A 23,611-nucleotide genomic window follows, 5' to 3' on the forward strand; every position below is an offset into this window, starting at 1 on the left:
GTTGCAATCCCTCTCTACTTGTACCCCTCTCTTGCTCTCTCTCTGTTTCTCTTTTGATGTTGCACTCCCCTGTTTCTCTCGCTCTCACTTGCACTGTTTCGCTATGTTCTGCTCCTGTGTAACTCGGGGACCCCCGCCACCTCCACCTCCCTCTCTCTTTCTTTTCTATAAACTTTGCTCTGCCGGGCAATTAATCATTTCCCCAAGGATTTGTTCAGATACAGGCACCCAGTCCTGTGCCAGCTGGATATGACATCACCCATCTCCCCCCTCCCTCTCTCTCTCTCTCTCTCTCTCTCTCTCTCTCTCCTCTCTCTCTCTCTCTCTCTCTCTCTCTCTCTCTCTCTCTCTCTCACCCTCTCCCTCTCCCTCTCCCTCTCTCTTTCTATCTTCCTCTGCCTCCACACCTCCCCTGCATTTTAAAACACCATAAACAGCGTTTCTCTTCCTCCATATTATCTCTCATTTACTTGGCTTCATCTGCTGCCAAAAATGCAAATGTTTAGCATCCCTCTCACATACATTTTGATGTCATAATGGTTCAGCAGAAACAAATATTAGCATTACGCTATTGTCATTTCCCATATGAATATGCACTTAGCTAAATTAATCTTGTTTGTCTTTGCATTTCTCCTCATTCCTTAATGATGTTAGACACCCTCAAGACTATAGTGTGTCGTTTTACCTGCATGCCCCTAATTCGCTCTAAAGAGCCATGCAGCTGTGCAGTGACAGCAACTGACTTTAACAGGCTCTCTGTCTCTCTCTATGTCCCTCCGCTCTCTCCCTCTTACAACACTCTCCTAGGCTGGGATCAGATAGGAGCTGTATTCTTCTGCTTCATGCAAAGTGCAGCTGTTGGCTTTGCTAGCTGCACAGAGAGAGTAAAAGCCTATGAGGGTCACTCCATGTTGCCATGCAGAAGAAATGTTGACAGCAACTTAGAAGTTACTGCATAATTTCCTTGCTTACCTGAGATAATGTAGTGGATGCATGTCAAAATGAAGACGAGAAAGTTTAAGGAGGATGAAGGAGCACAATACAGATGTGTAAAATTCATTTCAACAAGTGAAACATTTATTTAAGTTTGCACATTTGGAACAAAAGCTAAACTGTAAAAAGTCCACTATTGTTTATTGTAGTGAATATGTTCTGCTTTTGGTAGTCCATGATCTTTGAGTTTTGAACAAAAGCTATTTTAAAATGTCAACTTGGATTTGGGAAAAGGTGCAGGGCATTTTAATTATTTTCTGAAATGGACCAAATCATTTATCAGAAAATAGTAAATAATAGCCTGCCGTCCCTCAAACATAATGTTTTCCGAATCCAATCTGTGCTACAGATTATTAACTCCTGTGACCTTTACATTGAAAAAGTTGTTCAACTTCCGTCCTATTCTAGCAATGCAAAGCAATGCCACGGGAGTCATTTGACAAATTATGCAACCAAACCTAGCACGTCTGGGGATTTTCAGTGATGGAGTTTCCATAGAGCGAATGAACTGTGGTTTAACAAGACTGCAACACGTTCTGATTGTTTCACGGTGCATTGGCTTTAATATTCCTACATGCGTTTCATTTCAACAGTGTGTGTGTGTGTGTGTGTGTGTGTGTGTGTGTGTGTGTGTGTGTGTGTGTATGTGTGTGTGTGAGAACAAGAGTGAGAGAGACGGGGAAGAGCTTGAAACTATAGCTTCATTCTTTCTAAATAATCACTTCATACAATGCTTGCTAATTAATATTTTTTGTGTTTATTTTTGTGCTTTTCTTATTAATAATAATCTCTCACTGCTTTTTAGCCGAACATTTTAGAGCATGATGTTTTTTTCCAGCACATCTGAGATATTCACACCCTCCCCCTCCACTACCTCTGCATAGAACAAGCTGTTTCTTTTGTCTGTATTTCTTTCTTTTTTTAAAAGATAAACAGGTCTATTGGTTTTCAACAATATTTACTACCTGAAAGTAATTTGATGTGGCTCGGAGCAGAAATGTTGTCAACACAGGGTTTATCTCCTGAGTAGGCCTGCAAACAAAAAGACAGACAGAAAACTGTTTTGCACCAAAGGGTAAATGCAAAAGTAAACTGTATTAGCCACTTCCTCTATCTTGACTCTTGGTTAGAGCCATACTATTACTCCAAGCAGCAGGAAAAGTAGAAGCCCATGTCCAATCTATAGAATCCCATACAATAACCACTGTATTTTATTGTTATTTATATATTGTATTGTGTATATTCTCCATTTATATGTATATGTTTTACTTGATTTAACTTTTTACTGTTTTGAAAATTAGTAATTTTATAAATGTTTTGTGTGTGCAGCATGGAGGGGGCTGTGACTGCATTACATTTGGCAATCCTGGTTTGTATAATGACATAAAGCTGGACCTTGAACTTTGTAAAACTGCCATATAATCATTTGCAGAGTTTGGGTTAGATCAATGAAGCTGTATTTTGTTGTGGTAATGGCCACAAACTGGATTATATGATAGGTGTAAAGCATCCAAACATATCAATTATCAAAAATACAAACAAACTAAAACATAGCACCACTGCTCAGAATATGAAAAGTTATAACTGTTATAGTAATGTTTTTTGCAAGGCTAATGTACAGCACTGCATTAGCCAAAAAAAGTGCTGAGTGTAATTTCATGAGGTGACAGTGAGACATGTCAGCCCCAATGATTTCCCATTAATCATTTGTCCCCCTCAATTAACTCTATGAAGTGTCTGCGACAATCTCACCACTCCCAGAAAGTATTAGAGAGAGTAACAGAGAGACAGAAATATGCAGTCCTTGGTTCAGACATCTCATTCCTTCCAACTTTTGATGAATAGCAGGCCAAGCTGAAGACCAGTAACTTAATCAGGGGGGACATTTTCGCTCAGTCATCCGTCTAATCTCTGTTCTAAGATTGAAATAAGTCTTGTATGGGAAAATAATAAAATGAAGTAAACTAAAACATTGGCAGCATGTGGATAGCTATGATACCGAAAATGTGTTAAAGTTACCCTTTGTCTGCAACTTTGTATAAATTATGATGTATGCACGATTAATGTAATCTGTTACATTTCTATCTTAAATACTGACATTTGTTTGATATTGGAGCCCTATACAATTTATCAAGCATTAATTGTTATATTCAAATCAGTTTATTTAATCATCAGTGACAATAGGCATTCACATGGGTGAACGATGCCTTTTTCTTTACTTGTTTGTATTTTCATCATTCCAAGGCGACAGATGTCCCTTTTCCACCTGACCTGTGCAGGCTTTTATACAGTAGCCTTCATAGTTAGGCTACTTAATAGTGTTTTTACAATTGAATAGCTTATTTTAATGAGGCTATACTAATCATGTCTTAAACTGTTCACATTAGATGCCTCACCCTAAGTTAAAATGAACAGTATGACATGTGTTTGTGTGAATAGAAAGTAGTATGTTGGTAAATTCCTGTTAGCCTTAACAACTACAAAACCCAGAGGCTTTCCACATTTTAAACTCTCTTTCCGTTGATTGGTTGATTCAGCATCCAATCACTGGTCGGAGACGTGTCTCGCAGTCAGAGCATCCTTCCGTCATGGCGTCTGTTTGGGGTAAAACCTCCGTTAACCTGCCGGTTCTGTCTGTTTTCTTCCTTTTGCTGCTATGTATGCCACCCGGGGGAGGACAAAAGAAGAAGGAGGTAAAGATTGTTCTGCTCAAATACGTTTTCCAGCGAATATTGATGTGCTTTTATTGAGACGATTGTGCAGGTTGAATCGGCTGCTGTGCGTTAAGCTAGTGAGCATCAGTCAGGATGATCAGGAAGGATGTCGGAGTGACGTGCCCGTTATCTACTGTAAACGTAACTCTTTTGATGTAAATATAAGAGACACTGCTTACAGACAGTATTCTTACGTTGTGTGGTGGACTATTTCTTCTGTGATTACGTTTTGCAAGGAGGAAACATCCGTGGCTAGGCATAGCAAGCTAATGTAGCTAACGTTAGCTAATGTGTGTACAGTATTCTGTAAACAAGTACATTACATCTAAGTTACCTACAAGACACACTTCAATATATTATAGCTTCACAAACTACACAGCAATGCATTGCTGCGTTGATGCCAATATACATTTTATTCTGAAATTCGTGCAAGCAGGAAGTGCTGTGTTTTTACTTCTTGGTAGTTTAACAGTGTCATTAGACAATGCTGGCGATAATCTAGCATTAACCACAAAAGCTGCATTATGCTAACTGAATTATGTTGTATTTTACCGGAACAGCATACATTCTTCAGGTTTGCTTTCAAAGATCGTCATGTGGTTAGTTTCATTTGCATTATTAGGTGATGTATCGGCTTAAAGGGTAGTCAGGCGGAAGCTATTAGGCTTGTTTGAGAACCGTGGTAAATTTGGTTTTATATTATTGGACGTTGGATATTCGACACATTCGAAAAATCTATTTAACACTGGCTTCGATGGACGAATTTTTGTCAAACCAACTTCGATGTGTTAATACAAGGCCTGCCTATATAACACAAAGCTTCTTTTGTCAAAAACCCCACCTTTTGATTTTATACAATTTTTTTTATGTTAAAAAATGCTATACATCTATTATGCGGCTTGACCTTTTCACCTACCCATGTCAAAACACATCTGATGAACAAAGAAAAGTACCCTCTGCATGAGAACAAGCAAACACTCTGATTGTTAAAATGTTCCTCATCATCAAAATTGGTAACAGTTCTTTGTTTTTATCTTTTTGACCATGTTGCAATATAGGACATATACAGTGTTTTCAACTGTCAGTTAAAAATATCCTCTTGCCTACTATTTCTGAAGTCCTTATATTGTATGGAAGCGATTTAGTAATATCCGGATTATTGTCGTCCTGAGGTGCCTTTCTGTTGGCATATCCTTGAAAATGCTTACATAATAATAAAAAAAAAGTAACTTTCATTACTATTGCCTGTGTCAACCTTTGGTTGTTTTATGTGAAGATGTATATTTAGCAATCTTAAGTCATTTAAAGAATTCCATGTAGCCTAATCACTTTCAAAAATGTTAAGTTTTCAATATAAGGGCTGTCAAACTAAATCAAATCTGAAAATGTGCTCAAAGAGCCTGTATCAACACAATGCTACCTGTCAGGGGTACTTGGTCGAATTTTGCTACTGAGCATGCGCACGCACTGAGCACCCCAAGCCCATGATCGAGAGCTGAGGTTACCTACTGTAACCCAGCTTCTATGAATAAATGGCGCAGCCCTCTAAGGCTATCGCTATTGGATTATCCCTCTGAGCCCCCGCGCAGCACTGAAACACTTGTAGTCCACGCCCACCCGCTAGGTGGGCCCCACCCTCGGGCCTCCTTCCGGTATAAGTAGGAAGGGGGCCCGGCAATCTGCTCCCATACAATATAACTTTTCTTCAGCTATTCGTAGAACCAGGGGGGCCCAGCGCTTAGAGGGCTGCGCCATTTACTCATAGAAGCTGGGTTACAGTAGGTAACCTCAGTCTATTTCGTATATGGCATCACCCTCTAAGGCTATCGCTATTGGGTTAAGGGCGAAGCATGATGTAGTCTGCGCCCCACTGGGTCCGCCCGGCACTAGAAGCACAGACACACCTGCTCAATAACACCCCCTGCCTGTTGTGCAATGCGTAATGGCTCATCACCGTCCCTGGAACATAGCAAAACATGCCTATCTTCCCGACGGGGTGATGGCTGAGAACAATACATACCGGCCGCTGTGAGAAAGTATAGACGATAGGGGTGTAACGGTATCCGTATTCGTCACGGTTCGGACGTCACGGTTCGGCACATGCAGTCACATGGCGAATACGCCTTTTTTTTACGAGTGGGGAAAAAAGTCTGTCCTTCAGGGCAGCATCCACTATACTATTTATAATCCAGGGGGCGGTATTGCGCCTAAAAGCTGTTTGCAAGCCGCCCTTAAATAACAAATGAAGAACAAGAAGAAACACAACAACAAAACGAACTAAATACAAGAAGAAGAAAAGTTAGTATGGCGATTTCAGATAACACACAGGAGCTAGAACCCACCTGCTTCTTTTAAATCAGCTGTGTGGGAACATTTCGGGTTCCCTGTGGACTACAATAACGATGAAGTATGCGAGTGGTGGATCCGACGAGGACGGTGTGTCGGCGTTGTTCGATAGCGGTGCGGTATGCTAATAGGAACACACGCAAAACATGCTAAATCATATCAGAAGGGATCACCCAGATTTGCCAATCACCGGAGCCCGGAAAAAGACAACAGCAGTTCAACAGCTTATCCCCGCTGTTTTTAAGAAGCCAATAGACATGAAAGCCGTGAAACCAAAATAAATAACGGAAGCTTTTGGCATATGTTTTTCAACGACTTTGCGTTCTTGAAACACTTTCTTATTATTTATGATGTAATATTTTCAAGACATTCTTTTTAGTTTTACAGCTTGATGAAACCTTTTTGTTTGACATCAGCCATTATAGATAATATGGCCATCTGAGTGTGTGGTACTGTTTATGGTTTGTTTTTAACTGTTTAATACAGTTAATTATTAAAAATGTCAGTTCCTTATTTTGAGACTGAAACTTGCACTACTGTTCAAAAATAAATAACAACAAACCTGGAATTATGCATTTGGGACTTTTTTTTGCTTTTTCTTGTTGTACTAAACCATACCGAACCGTGACCCCCAAACCGAGGTACGAACCGAACCGTGACTTCTGTGAACCGTTACACCCCTAATAGACGAAGGTCCCACCTTGCCCAGCGATCATAGAGGGGGAACAGCAGCTCTCTGTGTGTCAGACAGGTAGGAGAGCGCCCAGTTGGATCCCTGACGTCACTCACTCTGACCAGACACGTACAAAGTGTGTCAGAGGAAAAAGGAACATCCCTCCTAAGAGGGAAAAAGGGCCGCTCTCCGCGTGCCGAGAGGCAGGAGAGAGGCGCACAGCTGGCTCCCTGACGTCACTCACTCCGACAGGACAGGGTGTGTCAGAGAGGAAAGGGAGACATCCCTCAAATAAAAATGAATACATGAACGGGGGGAAGACCAAGATGCAGCAGTGCAAATATCTTCAACTGACATTCCTCCGTGCAAAGCCGTGGAGGAGGAAATTCCTCTGGTGGAGTGCGCATTGATGTTCTCCGGGGGCTCCACCACAGAGGAGACATATGCCTGTGACACAGCCAGTGTGACAGCCGTTGTGCGGACAGAGGCTGCCCGATCGAGCGCTCTCTATAGTGCACAACCAGGCGCTGAGAACGGCGCCAGGCCGCCGTGCGCACCACATAGCAGGACAGCGTGCGCCCAGGACAGAGGAGATGAGACGTGGCTTCTTCCTCCGACCTGTAACCCCCTAAACGCACCAGGAGTGTCTGCGCCGCGCTGCGTCGCGCTGCGCTGCGTCGCGACCTCCTCCTGCGATCTAACACACCAGGCGAGTTTCAAAACGTTGCGGAAGCGGAGCGTCGTGTGTGCAGCCTCGCAGTTGTTGTTGATTTTGGAATATTTCCTGGACATTTGTACTTCTACAAGTAAGTAGGCTACGTAGTTAAATGGTTTATGTTTGTGTCGGTTTAAATCGTGTTTATTGTTGTTATTTCCTATGTTGTTGTGTTGTAGACTACAGACACAGTTAATAATAATTGTAATATTCCAGTTATAAACGACATGAATCAAAGATGTGTTGCTGTATTTTAGTGGTTAAAAAAATATGCATTCATCATCATAATTATTGTAGGCATATATATATATATATATATATATATAACATTTACAGTGCCTGTAAACCGGAGGAGAACGCTGGCATGTATTTTCCTACTTGAAAGACGGTGGTGGGGGGGGAGGAGAAGGAGCCGGTTTTGGGTGCACCCCCTCAACCAGCAAAGCAGACAACAAGGTGATTTTCATCACTTCCTGCCTGCGCCGCGTCAAAAATAGGATTCATCCTATATTTTAGAAATTCCTTGCGTCGAGGAGCTTCTGGGACGCTTCGAGTCGCGGCGCAGCGTGGCGCGTCTGGTGGAATAGCACCCATTGACTAGAGTGGCCGCGATCTTTGCGAACACCGCGGCGCGCCCGTAACGCAGCGCAGACGCTCCTGGTGCGTTTAGGGGGTGAGGAGGGGGGAATAAGCCAGCCAGGGTGATCACTCTCGAGTCTAAAAGAGTTGTGATGACCTTAGGCATGAAGCCGGGTTAGGGCGTAATACAGCTGAACTGCCATCTCCTTGGATCCGGAGACCTGACGGAGCCACCGAGAGAGCAGACAAATCACTCACCCTTTTCTCTGATAGAGCCAAAAGCAGTACTACTTTGGCTAAACACAGTTTAAGGGGAACCTGATCAGGTTCAAATGGGACTTTGCTTTAGTGACACCAAAGCCAAATCCCACTGAGGCGCCAGTGTGCGTGACACAGGTCTGAGTCTCCATACAACGGCTGCTGCGTTCTGCGAGCCCCTCGGTTCAATTCGCCGGGAATATACATTGCTCTGATGGAGAGCAACGTGTGTGCGCGCCCAGAACAGCAGCCGACTGGCTGCGTTCAGAAGCTGTGCGGATCTTACTCCTCCCTGGCGATTGAGGTAGGCTGCTTCCATAGCCGTTCTCTGTGCAAATCAACACATGTTTGATTTTACAGCAACGGGGCGACTCCCCCGTTCTTTTCCGAGATTTCGAAAAATAGCGGGAGTAAACCGCGCAAGACACTGTTCCTATGATAACGGGAGTGTTTCTTGTATCCCATGGAACTGCTGGGGGGAGAGGCTTCACTGTGATGTGCCGTAATGGTTGTCATGGTGACGAGCCACGCCACCGCTGCCCGTGAGGCAAAAGGGCTGCGAGGGAGTTTCCACACGCTCCATTTCACTCCGTCTCATCATGAGGCGCGTACACGCCCAGAGGATGAGAGGTGTGTGAATGCTGTCCACACGAGGCGTTATAACGGTGCTCGTGGATTTATTATGACCGTGTGTAGGAGGCATATCTGGGACAGAGGAATGCCGTGAGCTCTGCAGTTTATAAACCAATAGGTTAAAAACAGCAGGCTTCTGCAGCGAATGAACCACCTCTGGAGTGTCCCCCTGTTGGAAGAGACCCAGGGGGATCACCACGTGACCAGCTGAGGCCAACGCCGAGCAGCTGCGTCACGGAGAGGGCTGTGTGGGTTGTGACATGCCGGAGGAGAGCTGTCAGTTTCTCTACTCGCTGCCGCGAGAGCCGCGCTCTGCTGGCTGAGTTTAATTCCACTCCAGATAAACATTTGTCTGAGAGGGAAGAGGACAGCTCTTCTTCCAATTTATTATGAAACCCAGGCTTTGACAGATGCGATACGAGATGTACCGTATGTAAAGCGACTTCCTCCCTGGAGCGAGCCAGCAAATAGCAGGTCGTCCAGAGAAAACCACACTCTCATCCCTCCTCTGTGTAGTGGCTCCAGCCTTCTCTACACAAAATGGGAGGAGCCCGGCAGACTATTGTCTGGTCTGATATTCCCTGAAATGAGAAAACGCAGTAATTTCCTGTGTTTCGGGATGATGGGTACGTGGAAGCCGCATAATAGATTTATAGCATTTTTTTAACATTAAAAGAATAGTATAAAATCAAAAGGTGGGTTTTTAAAAAAAGAAGAAGCTTTGTGTTAAGTGTAGGGCAGTTAGCTGAGTTCATCAGATGTGTTTTTGACATGGGTAGGTGAAAAGGTCAAGCCGCATAATAGATTTATAGCATTTTTTAACATTAAAGAAATAGTATAAAATCAAAAGGTGGGTTTTTTGACAAAATAAGCTTTGTGTTATATAGGCAGGCCTTGTATTAACACATCGAAGTTGGTTTGACAAAAATTCGTCAATCGAAGCCAGTGTTAAATAGATTTTTCGAATGTGTCGAATATCCAACGTCCAATATAAAACCAAATTTACCATGGTTGTTTGAGACGAGCTGTGGCTCGCCTCGAAAGTAGACTTCTTCTTTTTCTTCTTCTTCTTCTTCGGTGTGTTTTGGAAGAGGGATTTTCACTTTTAGTTCGTTTGTTTCTGTTTCAATCGTTTCTTTCACTGTATGATCTTACGTGGGGATATTTGTACTCTTTCCAAGTACGGTTCATTTGTTTTTCCGTGCCTCGTGGCGGGGATGGCGTCCTTCGGGGCGCCGCCGGTGTCTCTGAGACACGGAGTGCGTTTGGTGGCTCAGGCCGCAAGCACAGTGGAGCAGGTGCTGCTGGCTGTGGGGGAGCAGGTAGGTCATGTAAACATCTCCTATGCTTCCCGCATGAACAAAGCGGTCGTGGTCTTTTTGAAAGACCATAAATATGCGACGGAACTTATTGAGAGCCCGGGGCGGCGCAGCCCGGCCCGCCGGGCCCGGGGCCGCCGAGCCCGGGGCCGCCGGGCCCGGGGCCGCTGGGGCGGCCGGGCGGCCGGGGCCGCTGGGGCGGCGGCCGCGGAGCCCGGTGTCGTGGGGGCTGCTGTTGCACCCGCCGGGGCCCCAGGGGCTGCGGATGAAGTAGAGATGAATATCGTGAGAGATGGAACAGGGATTGTAAAGAATGTGGTGAGTGTGAGAGGAGAACATGTGGAAACAGGTAAACGGGTGGGTGATGATGTAGCGGGACAGGTGAGGACCGGGGATGTGGGACAGGTGGAGGCTGTTGGCACACAGCAGGAGCTGCCGTCTGGTTCTGGGAGGCAAAAAGAGCTTCAACAGGCTGCAGACAATAATGAGGTGACAGAGATGGACACAGACGGTGAGGGGGATTCTGACTGTGTTTCAGTTGCAGATAGTCTCTCTAATAATGCAGAGATATATTCTTTGGAAGAGATTAATGTCTTTTTAGATGAGTCCTTTGGCAAGGCAGTGGAAGTGAGAGACTTTTTCCCTGACACTAACAAGTTTCTTCACACAGTGAGCACTCTTCAGAAAGTTGTAGGGTTAGACCTGCTGGATGAAAAGAGACGCTATCGTCTCAGGAAGCATGTAACTAATATGAAAAAAGTTCCGAAAGGAAGCAAAAAAGGGGGGAAACTGAAAAGGTCTAAATAATGTCAACATGATCATGCAACACTGGGTGTCTCCTCTCTGCTGTGTGTACCTGTCTGTTCTTTTTCTCTATCTCCTTCCTCTAATGCAGGCTTTAAGGGTTGCTTCTTTAAACATTAACGGGGGTAGAAGTGCACAGAAAAGAGCTTTAGTGTTGGAGGTCTTTAATCAGAAAAAATTAGATGTGATATTTCTGCAGGAAACGCACAGTGATAGCCTGAATGAGACGGACTGGGGAATGTGGTGGGGGGGTCAGTATGTACTCAGTCATGGCTCAAACCTTAGTGCTGGAGTAGCTGTTTTTTTCTCCCCCTCTCTAAATGTTAAGATTGTATCCAGCACAGAGATAGTGGCAGGTAGAGCCTTGATGGTGAAAGTGGAACTGTTAGAGTTCTTTTTCACTTTTATTAATGTGTATGCACCCAATCAGGGCCCTGCACGTGTATCTGTGTTTCAGTTATTAAAAGACGAGTTAGACACTAGTGTACAGGGGGAGTGTGTTATACTGGGGGGGGACTGGAACGCTTGCGCTATTGTCACTTTAGACAGAATAGGACAGGAGCCGCATCCTCAGTCGTCCCTTTTACTGTCACAGGTGATAAGAGAGGCTGACTTAGTGGATGTGTGGAGGATGAAACACCCCTCTGTCAAACAATACACCTGGATGAGAATGCTAGATGGGGGCGTCAGTGCAGCCAGGCTAGACAGATTTTACATGTCTGCTTCTTCTATTACTCGTGCAGTGAACTGTCACATCCAACCGGTTGGTTTCACAGACCATCAGCTAGTTTCTTTAGATTTGGTTTTATCCAACACAGAGAAACCAAGATCGTTCTGGCAGTTTAATGTTAACATTTTACAAGATTTGACTTTTTGTGAGAATTTTAAATTATTTTGGATCAACTGGAAATCAAAGAAAGAGTCTTTTCCCTCCCTGAGTCAGTGGTGGGAGGTAGGAAAGGCTCAGATTAGAGTGTTCTGCCAACAGTATACAGCCTACTCCACTGCAAACATTAGGAGAGCTATAGAGCAGTTAGAGAGGGAGATCAGAGAGTTAGAGTGTGTCTGCTCGAAATATAGAACAGTCCCTCCTAAAACGACAACAGCTTAACTGTTTTCTTCAGGAGAAGGCCAAGGGAGCCCTGATCAGAGCCCGTTTTACTTCCATGAGAGACATTGATGCACCAACCACCTTCTTCTTCAACCTGGAGAGGTCTGTGGGCCAAAGGAAGCAGATGGTATGTCTGCGTCTCCCCGATGGACAGGTAACCTCTGAACCTGCTGAGATGAGGAGGCATGCCGTGTCCTTCTACACGGACCTGTTCAAAGCTGAAGGTTGTGACGTGGAAGCTGCTGATGAACTTCTTCAGGGTCTTCCACAGCTGAGTCCAGCCGAAAGTGACACCCTGGGCTCTGACATTACGCTGGAGGAACTGACCTCTGCGGTGACACAGATGGCCTCCGGCAAGGCTCCCGGCATAGACGGTTTACCTGCAGACTTTTTTAAACATTTCTGGAGTATTCTGGGACATGACTTGCTAGAAGTATTGATGGAGTCCTTTGGGAAAGGGACTCTTCCAGCTTCCTGTAGGCGTGCAGTGATTTCACTGTTGCCTAAGAAAGGAGATCTAACCCTGCTGAAGAACTGGAGACCTGTGGCTCTCCTATGTACGGACTATAAGATACTGTCAAAGGTCTTAGCTAACAGACTGAAGGTTTTTATCGAACTTCTTATCGGTACTGATCAGACATATTGCATCCCTGGCAGATCAATTGTGGACAATTTGTTTTTGATGAGACACTTTGGATGTTTGTAAACTGTATAATATAAATGTTGGTATTATTTCTATTGACCAGGAGAAGGCATTTGATCGTGTGGATCACACTTTTCTGGCTGCCACATTGCAGGCTTTTGGTGTTGGGGAGCATTTTTTGTCCTGGGTGAAGTGTTTGTACAGTGATGCATGTTGTGTTGTGAAGGTGGGGGGAGGGCTGAGCAGACCTGTACCAGTTAAAAGGGGGATCAGGCAGGGCTGCCCTATCTCAGGCCTATTATATAGTATTGCCATCGAGCCACTTTTGTGCAGACTTAGAAACCGGCTGAGAGGCCTGTGTCTGCCAGAGTCAGCTCAGGCCCCCCCGGTGGTTGTATCAGCTTATGCTGATGATGTCAGTGTTTTTGTCCAGGGTCAGCGAGATATCCAGGAGCTACAGGACAGTCTAGCTTTGTACAGGAAGGCTGCTTCAGCCAAAGTTAATTGGGAGAAGAGTGAGGCAGTTTTGGTAGGTCAGTGGAGTCTTGAAAATAGGCCCAGTCTTCCTGGTAACCTTAGCTGGGGAAACAAGGGTTTAAAAGTCCTGGGAGTTTGGTTGGGGTCTGAGGACATGGTGGCACAGAACTGGGAGGGATTGCTGGGAAAGGTGCAAGCAAAATTAGCCAAATGGAAATGGCTGCTCCCCCAGCTGTCCTACAGGGGAAGAGTTCTTGTCGCCAACAATCTGGTTGCCTCGTCTCTGTGGCACAGACTGCAGGTGTTAACCCCACCGCCGGGCCTCATGAAACAACTGCAGCTGCTCCTCGTGGATTTCTTCTGTTCGGGTCATCACTGGGTGCCAGCATCGGTCCTGTACCTGCCCGTGGCGGAGGGGGGGGCAGGGCCTCGTGGACATTACTGCAAGGACTGCTGCTTTTAGACTGCAGGCAGCTCAGCGGCTGCTGTATGGTGCCTCTCCCTGCTGGCTGGCTATGGCCCGGCTGTTGCTCTGGAGGGCGGGGGGCTTTGGTTTTGATAAACACCTGTTTCTGCTGAAGGCCCCTGCGTACAAGATAACTGGACTTACAGCTTTTTACTGCTCAGTCATCAATGCCTGGAAGATTCTGAGTTTTACCAGACCACCCGACCCCCGGCCTGGGATGTGGCTGTTTGAGGAGCCACTGTTTGACACTGGTTTTCTTTCTGGAACCCTTTTCTCTTCAGCCACCCTAAAAAATGCGTTCATTGAAGCGGGAGTGGTAAAACTTGGCCATTTGACGGGGGTTTTCACAGAAAAACTGGCTGAGGTGACGGGCATTCGATCAACCCGAGTTCTGGAGAACCTGGTAGATGAGGTGTGGCAGTCGCTGTCGCCATCCCACCTGACTTTTGCTCTGGATGCAGATCTGGCTGACCAGTGGAGAAAGGGACATGAGTATGTTTTTCCTGCCTTGAGTGTGGGTCCTGCGGTGGGGGAATGGAGAGAGGAGGAGGGTCTCCTGCTATCACTGGGGACTTTAACACCTGGAAAGTTCAGCACCTGCAATGGGAAGAAGCTATATCTTAGCTGCGTAAAGGTGTTAAACCTCAGCTCGCTTGCAGGCGTCAGAGAGTCGAGGTGGACGGATGTGTTTGGCTTGGGCTCTTCCCCTCAGGGCAGCTGGCGGATCCTGTATAAATCTCCGGTTGAGAAAAGGATGGCTGACATCCAATGGAGAATTATACACGGTTTTGACCCAGGCACAAGGGGAGGCTGTCCGTTCTGTTTTATGGCGGAAACATTGGAGCATTTAGTCGTGTCCTGTCCCAGATTGGCTGGTCTTAAAACAATGTTACAGGGGTGGGTGGAAGGGTTCGGGGAGGTTTTTTCCATACCACTTTTTGTCCATGGCCCCAAATACATCCTGAAAAAGAAGGAAACCCTACTATTGATGAATTTCTTGTTTGCTAATGCAAAATTAGCAATCTGGAAAAGTAGGAAGAACCAACTTGCTGGAGTGGGATGGACGGATGCAGTGCTCTGTCTGAGGGGGCTGGTGGCAGCGCGTCTGAGGGTGGAGCATGCGTACTATACGCTGATCAATCATCTGCAGGGGTTTCTGGATGTGTGGGCTGTGGGGCAGGTTCTGTGCTCGCTGGGGGAGAATGACTCTCTCATATTGAAATTTTAAAGGATAGGTGTAGTTTTTGTTTTTAAAGTGTGTAAAAGAGGATGTTTTTAAATGGGTAAAACGCTTTCAAATGATATTTATTTGGTAGTCATGAAAATCTATTTATTTATTTGATTGTGTAATGTATTAGTTTTGTTCCGACTCTTTTGCAGGGTGGGTGTATGTTTAAAACAAATGCAAATAAAATGTAAAGTGAAAAGTAATGTACACAATCTACAGAATAAAATATTGAATGATGAACAAACAGTGAGGGGTATGAATACACTAGATATACACAGCAGCCTGTGAGCAGTATGAATATGCTAAGATATATAAAGTATAAAAACGGTAAGTAGTGCAAGTATAGTATAACATATATAGATATTAATTTCATGATGATAAACATTGTGGAAAAATGTGAAAGGAAGTGGCAACGTAAAACTGACACAAAACAACAAACTTTTGCCGAGCCAATTGGAGAGTTTCATCAGCAGCACGTGGTAAAAACCACCAATGAGCGCGCCGCTCGAGATATCAGCGAGTCGTTTCCCATCAAGCATTTTGCTTCCGCAGCCCGTGGAGAGGAACTGCGCCGCCTCGCCGTGCCTCACTCTCAAGTCTGTGGGCGTCTTTGTCCCGTTGAAATCTTGCGGGACAAAGACGCCCGCAGCCTTGAGAGCGTGTCGCGGCGAGGCCAAAAAACCCAGGAGGAGGAGGAGGAGGAGGAGGAGGAGGAGGAGGAGGAGGAGGAGGAGGAGGAGGAGGAGGAGGAGGAGGAGGAGGAGGAGACTCCGAGCTGTCCGACTTCAGGCGAGCTTTTTGAGACCTCCCCCGGCTGCGATCGGCTATTCTCGTCTACTTTCGAGGCGAGCCGCAACGCGTCTCAAACAAGCCTAGTATGTCTTATCTGCACGTGCTTTGTGTTGAATCGACTAAAAACGACGATTTACACATATGTTGATGTTAGCTAGATTAGTAATTTGCCATTTTAGAACGGAATCTGTAAAAACATAGTCTTTATTTGTATCCTCTGCTGGTTGTTGCTACTTTTTGTCAAAAAGATGGAAAAATATCACTGGAGCAATTTTAACCATCTCACACATTTATGGTAATGTCAAATAACACGTTTTTCCACACTAAATGCAACATGTCCAGTCACAGGTTATATATTTGTGACTCATGATTTATGCCTTTGCCGCATACCAAAAAAGTGTGGTCCTCATCATAGTTTGTTAAAAACTCCATGGGGCTCTGGTCCCATGTGACTCCTAAAGGCTGCTGGCAGGGATTCAGACTGGACAGAGCCCAAAGAGTTATTCCTTTGCTGCTAAAACAACAAAATAATCTTTGAAATCCAGTTGTAAGAAACATACCAATGTGTTTAAAGGTTCGTAGTGGTTATATCCACAGAAAGGATTTAATTTCTCTAAATTGTTACCATGTGAATCGCAAGAAAAACAGCTACAGCGTATGTACAGTATCACTCAATGTTTTTGATTGTCCAACATAGCTAGAGGACCTCATTGCATCAAGTTGAGCTGAATATGTAGCAGAAGACCCTGCATTATTTAGTGCACTCTTATGGCGCATTTCCACTAGAGCGCGGTTTAAGCCTGCCGATGCCTGGCCCGTTTTTGGTTGCATTTCCACTAGGGGTAGTTCCGGCTAGCGAGTAGGGATGTCCCGATCACCTTTTTTTGCTCCTGATCCGATTCCGATCATTTGATTTTGACAATCTGCCGATACCGATTTTTCCCGATCCAATCTTTGTGCAATGCATTAAGAGAAAAAAAAGGTAACAGATAACGGCTGGTCATCCAACGCGATGAATTCAGCTATCTTGGCTGTTATTTTGTTGGCCTTTTCACTGTTCTGGGGCAGTTTCTCTTTCCTTTTAAAAGTCTCTGAAAGTGTTGGTTGTTTCAGTGCCGTTACCTGAGTGGCCGCTGTGTACTCGTCGTGTTGTTGTTGTTTGTTTCTCAGGTAGCTTATTAGATTGGTTGTGTTGAACGTAGCTCTGTTCGTTCCACCATGCGGAACCTCTGCCTTGCAAACATTGCATCTGGCTGTTACACTGCCTTCGCTTTCAATTTTATAATACTTCCAAACTCCTGACATTTTCTCTGTCCCGACTCCCGAGTCACCAGCTGAACGTAGCCTCTCGTTAGCTTACTGCTACTATAGACACTGCGCCCTGCCCACTCTGTTGCCAGATTTCAGAGAAATAAGCAACCAGGTCTATGAAAACAAGCCCAAAGAAACACAAACATGATGTGTAATTTTAAACCAAAACTAAGTCCTCAGGATGACTTTAAGACGTGAACATGGTCATATTTGTTTTGTAACATTAAATAAAATAATACAAATATTTTATATATAAAAAAAAAAAAAAAAAAAAGAATCCCAATCCCCGATTTTTTTCTCCCGATTCCGATCTTTTGAAAATCACGTGATCGGCTCTGATCCCCGATCACGTGATCGGATCGGGACATCTCTACTAGCGGGTATTTTTTCACAGTTTTTGTAGCTTCACAAAATCGAGAACCTTTTTAAAATGCGTGTTTTCTGAATGGAGACCGGCTAAGCTAACGCAGTATATGCTCCGACCGTCCACACTCACAACAACGGCCTATACAGACATAAATAAACCAGCGACTGTATTCGCCATGACAGACAGTCTGTGGTTTGTACTAGTTTAACTTTTGTCTAGTTTCTGAATATCTGAGATATGAGGAGCTGTGAGCTCTGAGTGCTAAGAGCTAACGGCTGATGTTGGTTTTCTGTGGTTCGCATTGAAGATGACGTCACGGCTCCGCCTACACTGCGTTACTATAGTTACTACCCCAGCTACTAAACTGTAATGGAAACGCAGCATAAAGTGAGCCTGGCCTACCAAGGCCTAACTATACCGTACTAAACCGAGCGAGGCCCTGCAGTGGACATGCGCCATTAATGCACTTAGTACTTTGGCACCCAGGGCGCACGTCTGTGGCCTCAGTCAATATGGTAATCACATTTAGATGGCAGAACAGGAAGCTGTGCCTGAGTCTGGTCTGGTTCAGGTTTATTGAGCTTCACTTGCTAGCTTGCAAGGAAAAAAAAGTGTGAAATAAGGTCTCCTCTTCCATCACCTTCTTCCCTAAAGGCAGGTTTGCAGCTAGGTCTTTTTGAGACAAGACTCAATTGGCTTGCTATACTGTTAAAATGTTTATAATTTAGCAAAAATGAAAGTCTGGTTCTTAAACTTCAACAAGAAGGTCACATTGGAGGCTGAAATAATCAATGTTTATTGGTTGGCCTGAGTTTGTTTTAATATTTGGTTATGAACTAAGGATTTTTAACCAAATAACAGTATGTTAATGTATGCACTACCTCATCTGCAGCTCTACTGCAATTAATTTAGCATACGAATATAACATTGATTGAGTGGACACACTTTGAAATTAATACATGATGGAATGTATAGACAAATACATGACAAGTGAGCAATTATTTGAATGAATGAATAAAGAATTGAACATGTCCACAAATGGATGAAGAAAGAGCTGACTGAGTGGAAGAATAAACTGTTGAATAAATGGACAGATTAACCACTGAAAGCATTTGAATGAAAGAGAGATTGAATGAATAATTGAGACTGACAAATGTGCCCTCCAGTTCGCTGTAAACACAATCTCGGCTTGCGAGGTGTATATGTGGTGAATATGTCACAACCACTGTGGGGATTCTGGGAAAGTTTTAATTTGAGAGAGGGGACCATCTCTAATAATATAATAACATTTTAGCTACATTTATTTCATTTATATTATTTAGCATGACCTATAGAGATGGTTTAAATGATTATGTAATGCCACAAATCATTTGAATGACTTTATTGAAGATATCATTTGTGTGTACAATTATAGCTTGCAAATTAAAACACAAAATGCTGAGGAAAGTTGATGCAGCTAATGTATACTTTATTAACATTGTTTATTGCAGCAGACAGATACTCTTGATGTCCTTGCATCATTTATTGACTTAACAAACCTTAGAAAGTTCTTTGGTGTTCATATTTTATAGTTCAGATCTTTCATTTAATTTCAAACCTTTAGTTAATCAGATTGGTCTCATTGAGATCAAAGATCTCCTTTTCAAGGGAGACCTGCAGCATATAGGTTCCACATGAAACATAAAACAATAAAGGACATCATACATTATATTTACAGGATACATTTACATAGTTATAGACATTTACAAGTGCCCATAGTATCAACGAGCATTTCATTTAGCCTAGCATTAAAAACATGCAGAGGAATGAGATTGCTCAGTTTCAATTATTGCTGAAGATTGTTCCAAGCAAGTGGAGCTGCGCACATAAAAGCTGTCTTACCTAAGACAGTCCTTGCTCTTGGCACATGTAACAATACTACATCATGCGATCTCAGACAATAGCTGCTTGCAACTCTCTGTGTTATCAGAGAGCAGATATAATACGGGAGTTTACCCAACAAAGCTTTATAAATAAACATGTACCAATGACTGAGCCTCCGTACAGTATGTGATGGCAAACCTGCCCTGGCATACAGGGCACAGTGATGTGTAAGCGCTTTACAATTTGTCACAAATCTCAGTGCGCTGTGATAGGCGGCATCTAACTTGTTCAGGCAATAGGCAGGTGCATTCATATAAAATCACCATAGTCCTGCACAGGTAAAAAGGTCACGGTGACTAGCCTTTTCCTGGCCTCAAGCGAGAAACAGGACTTGTTTCTGAAAACTAAACCTAGTCTAACCCTCAGCTTTTTAAGCAGGTTATTGACATGAAGTTTAAAAGTAAGACAATCATCAAGCCAGATACCTAGGTATTTATAACAGGCAACCACTTTGAGTATTATTCCTTGCGCAGTTATAATATCCAACACAGGCTCTGGTGTCTTTTTGGCTTTTGAAAAGAGCATTACCTTAGTTTTATCAACATTTAAAAGAAGCTTAAGCTCAGTGAGCTGAGTCTGAATAATGTTAAAAACAGCCTGTAATTTAACACCAGCCTCCTTAATGGAGAGACCTGCACAGTACATCACGGTATCGTCCGCATAGAAATATCTAATTTAATTGTTCCAACATTCTGCTTTAAATATATCTGTTTACCAACTCATCAAGCATAAAAAAGCCTACAATAGTGTAGATGAAAGCAAATTATAATATATCGAGTAGTTGAAAGTAGGAGTTTAAAAAAAAAAGATTAATACATTTTTCACCCAGGGACAGGCTGCTGACATCAGTGTTTTTTTATTTAATTTTTTTATTTAACCTTTATTTAACCAGATAAAAGCATTGATATACAATCTCATTTTCAATGCTGACCTGGCCAAGAAGGCAGCAACGTTACACATAACACAAATACAGAGAACATAACTAAGAAAACAAAAGACAAAAAAGCAGTCACTACATTGTGCACATTAGGACAGTAATGGCGCGTTTCCACTGCAGCGGGTAGCTCGCTTTAAGCGTGCCGAGCCGTGCGGGGCCCGTTTTTGGTTGCGCTTCCACTTGGCCTAGTTTTGGCCCGGGGCTACTTTTTCACCTTTTTTCTGGCCCGACTAAATCGTGGTTCTATGGCCAGGAACAACCAGGCTGAGTCGGACAGAGTATGCTAAACTAGAGAGAGAATCGCTGGCAAGGGGGCTACAACTACAACAAGATGAACATATTTGACCGTGATTTAATTGTAATACATGTTACAAAATGATGCCGAAGTAACAACATACTGATACCGGTTAGTAAAAACCATGAATTAATGCTTTGACATGTCTGCGGACATGGCAGGAGAAAAACCCTTTTAAAATGCGTGCTTTCTAAATGGAGCTTGGCTAAGCTAACGTTATATATGCTCCGACCATCCACACTCACAACAACGGCCTATACCGACATAAATAAACCAGCGACTGTATTTGCCATGACACAGGCAGTGTGGTTTGTACTTGTTTAACTTTTGTCTAGTTTCTGAACAGATATGAAGAGCTGTGAGCTCTGAGTGCTAAGAGCTAACGGCTGTGTTGTTTTTTGGGGTTCTCATTGAAGATGACGTCACGGCTCCGCCTAACACTGCGTTACAATAGTAACTACCCCAGTTCCTAAACTGTAATGGAAGCGCAGCATTAAAGTGAGCGGGGCCTAATAAGGCCTAACCAAACCGAGCGAGGCCTGCAGTGGAAACGCGCCATAAGAAAGGAAGGCAAGGCAAGTTTATTTATATAGCACTTTTCAACACAAGGCAATTCAAAGTGCTTTACAAAAAACGAAAGACATTAAGAAAATGGCATTTCAAATCAGTCATTAAAAAGAAAAGCTAATAAAAGAAACATTAAAAGAAAAAATACATGGATAAAAGTTAAAGTGCAGTCAAAGATATGAACAGTTCAATTACAAGCAGCGACAACAAGAAAAGTCTTCAGCCTGGATTTAAAAGTAGTCAGAGTTGCAGCGGACCTGCAGGTTTCTGGGAGTTTGTTCCAGATATTTGGAGCATAATAACTGAACGCTGCTTTACCATGTTTAGTTCTGACTCTGGGGACAGAAAGCTGACCAGTCCCTGAAGACCTGAGAGATCTGGATGGTTCATAATTTAGCAGGAGGTCAGAAATGTATTTTGGGCCTAAACCATTCAGTGCTTTATAAACCAGCAGCAGTATTTTGAAATCTATTCTTTGACACACAGGAAGCCAGTGTAAAGACTTCAGAACAGGAGTGATGTGATCCACTTTATTAGTGTTAGTGAGGACTCGAGCAGCAGCGTTCTGAATCAGCTGCAGCTTTCTAATATATTTTTTAGTGAGACCTGTGAAGACACCATTGCAGTAGTCCAGTCTACTGAAGATAAAAGCATGGACAAGTTTTTCCAAATCCTGCTGTGACATTAGTCTTTTAATCCTAGATATGTTCTTTAGGTGATAGTAGGCTGATTTAGTAACTGTTTTAATGTGACTGTTGAAACTCAGGTCAGAGTCCATGACTACACCTAGATTTCTGGCTTTATCTGTTGTTTTGAACATTGCAGGCTGAAGCTCAGCGCTAACTTTTATACGTTCTGCCTTGGCTCCAACAACCATTACCTCAGTTTTATCTTTGTTTAATTGGAGAAAGTTCTGACACATCCTGTCATTGATTTGTTCAATGCACTTACTCAGTGTTTGAATTGGAGCATAGTCTCCTGGTGAAATTGTTACGTACATTTGTGTGTCATCCGCATAGCTATGGTAACTTATTTTGTTGTTTTTCATTATCTGAGACAGTGGTAGCATGTAGACGTTAAAGAGAAGAGGCCCTGAGATGGAGCCTTGAGGTACCCCACATGTCATATTTGTCAACTCAGATGTGTATTTACCTATAGAAACAAAGTTGTTTCTGTCCTTTAAGTAATATTCAAACCAATTTAGAACTGTTTCCGAAAGTCCCACCCAGTTTTCCAGTCAGTCTAGTAATATGCTGTGGTCAACAGTGTCAAACGCAGCACTGAGATCTAATAATATTAACACTGAAGTTCTGCCACTGTCTATGTTTAAGTGGATGTCATTAAAGACCTTTACAAGAGCAGTCTCAGTGCTGTGGTTTGGACGACTGACTGGAACACATCAAAACAGTTATTTAAATGCAATAAATTACTCAACTGTTGAAAAACAACTTTTTCAATGATTTTACCTAGAAATGGGAGGTTTGATATGGGCCTGTAATTGTTCATTACTGAAGCATCTAGATTATTCTTTTTTAAGAGCGGTTTAATGACTGCAGTTTTCAGGGCCTGTGGAAAAATACCTGAGTGAAGAGATGTGTTTACTATATGAAGTAGATCTGAGGCCATGCAAGGCAAAACATCTTTGAAAAATCCTGTTGGAATAATATCAAAGCAGCAGGAGGAGGAAGTTGTGTAATGTCCTCTAGGTTTTTATCATTAATCTGATGGAATTGTGTCATGGTGTTTGACTTGATGTTAAGTGGACACAGAGACACATTTGCTGTACCTGATGCAGAGGCACTGACTGCTTGTCTGATTTTCTGAATTTTGTCAGTGAAGAAGGAGGCAATATCATTGCACGCCCTGGTGGATACAAATTCAGAGGCTACTGACACTGGGGGGTTAGTTAGTCTGTCGACGGTAGCAAACAAGGCACGTGCGTTGTTTTTGGTAATGATGTCACAGAAGAACGATTGTCGTGCGTTTTTCAATTCAAAATTATAAAGGCCAAGTCTCTCTTTACAGATTTCAAAGTGAACCTGGAGATTTGTTTTTCGCCACCTGCGTTCCGCTTTTTGACATTCTCTTTTCTGTTTTCACGGTCATGGACTTTCTCCATGGAGATATTTTCTTGCCAGACACTTCCTTTACCTTAGTTGGAGCAATGGCATCTATAATATTTTAAATTTTTTAATTAAAATGATCTACCAGCTCATTTACTGAGATGTTAGCAGGGGCAAGTGTGGAAGAATTCTGAGTAAACATTTCCCTAGTATTTTCAGTTAAATATCGCTTTGTGGTTATCTCTTAGATAGAAATAGAGCTCTCAAAGAAAACACAGGAATGGTCAGAGAGTGCAACATCAGTCACCACAACCTTAGAGATATTCAGACCCTTTGAGATAATTAAGTCCAGAGTGTGCCCCTTATTGTGCGTGGGCTCCGTCACATGCTGAGTCAG

The 23,611-nt window shown here is 43.4% G+C and overlaps 1 protein-coding gene across 1 annotated transcript in view; it reads left to right on the forward strand.

The window, feature by feature from the left end:
- Positions 1-3,555: 3,555 nt before the first annotated feature.
- The window catches only part of tusc3 (tumor suppressor candidate 3), a 139,124-nt gene continuing 119,068 nt past the window's right edge, over positions 3,556-23,611 (forward strand). The window contains exon 1 of the mRNA XM_034077137.1: positions 3,556-3,686. Coding sequence (XP_033933028.1) covers positions 3,582-3,686 — 105 coding nt within the window. The 5' untranslated portion in view covers positions 3,556-3,581. The remainder of the gene's footprint in view (positions 3,687-23,611) is intronic.

The sequence above is a fragment of the Pseudochaenichthys georgianus genome, chromosome 1, assembly GCF_902827115.2.
Source record: "Pseudochaenichthys georgianus chromosome 1, fPseGeo1.2, whole genome shotgun sequence".
NCBI lineage: Eukaryota > Metazoa > Chordata > Actinopteri > Perciformes > Channichthyidae > Pseudochaenichthys > Pseudochaenichthys georgianus.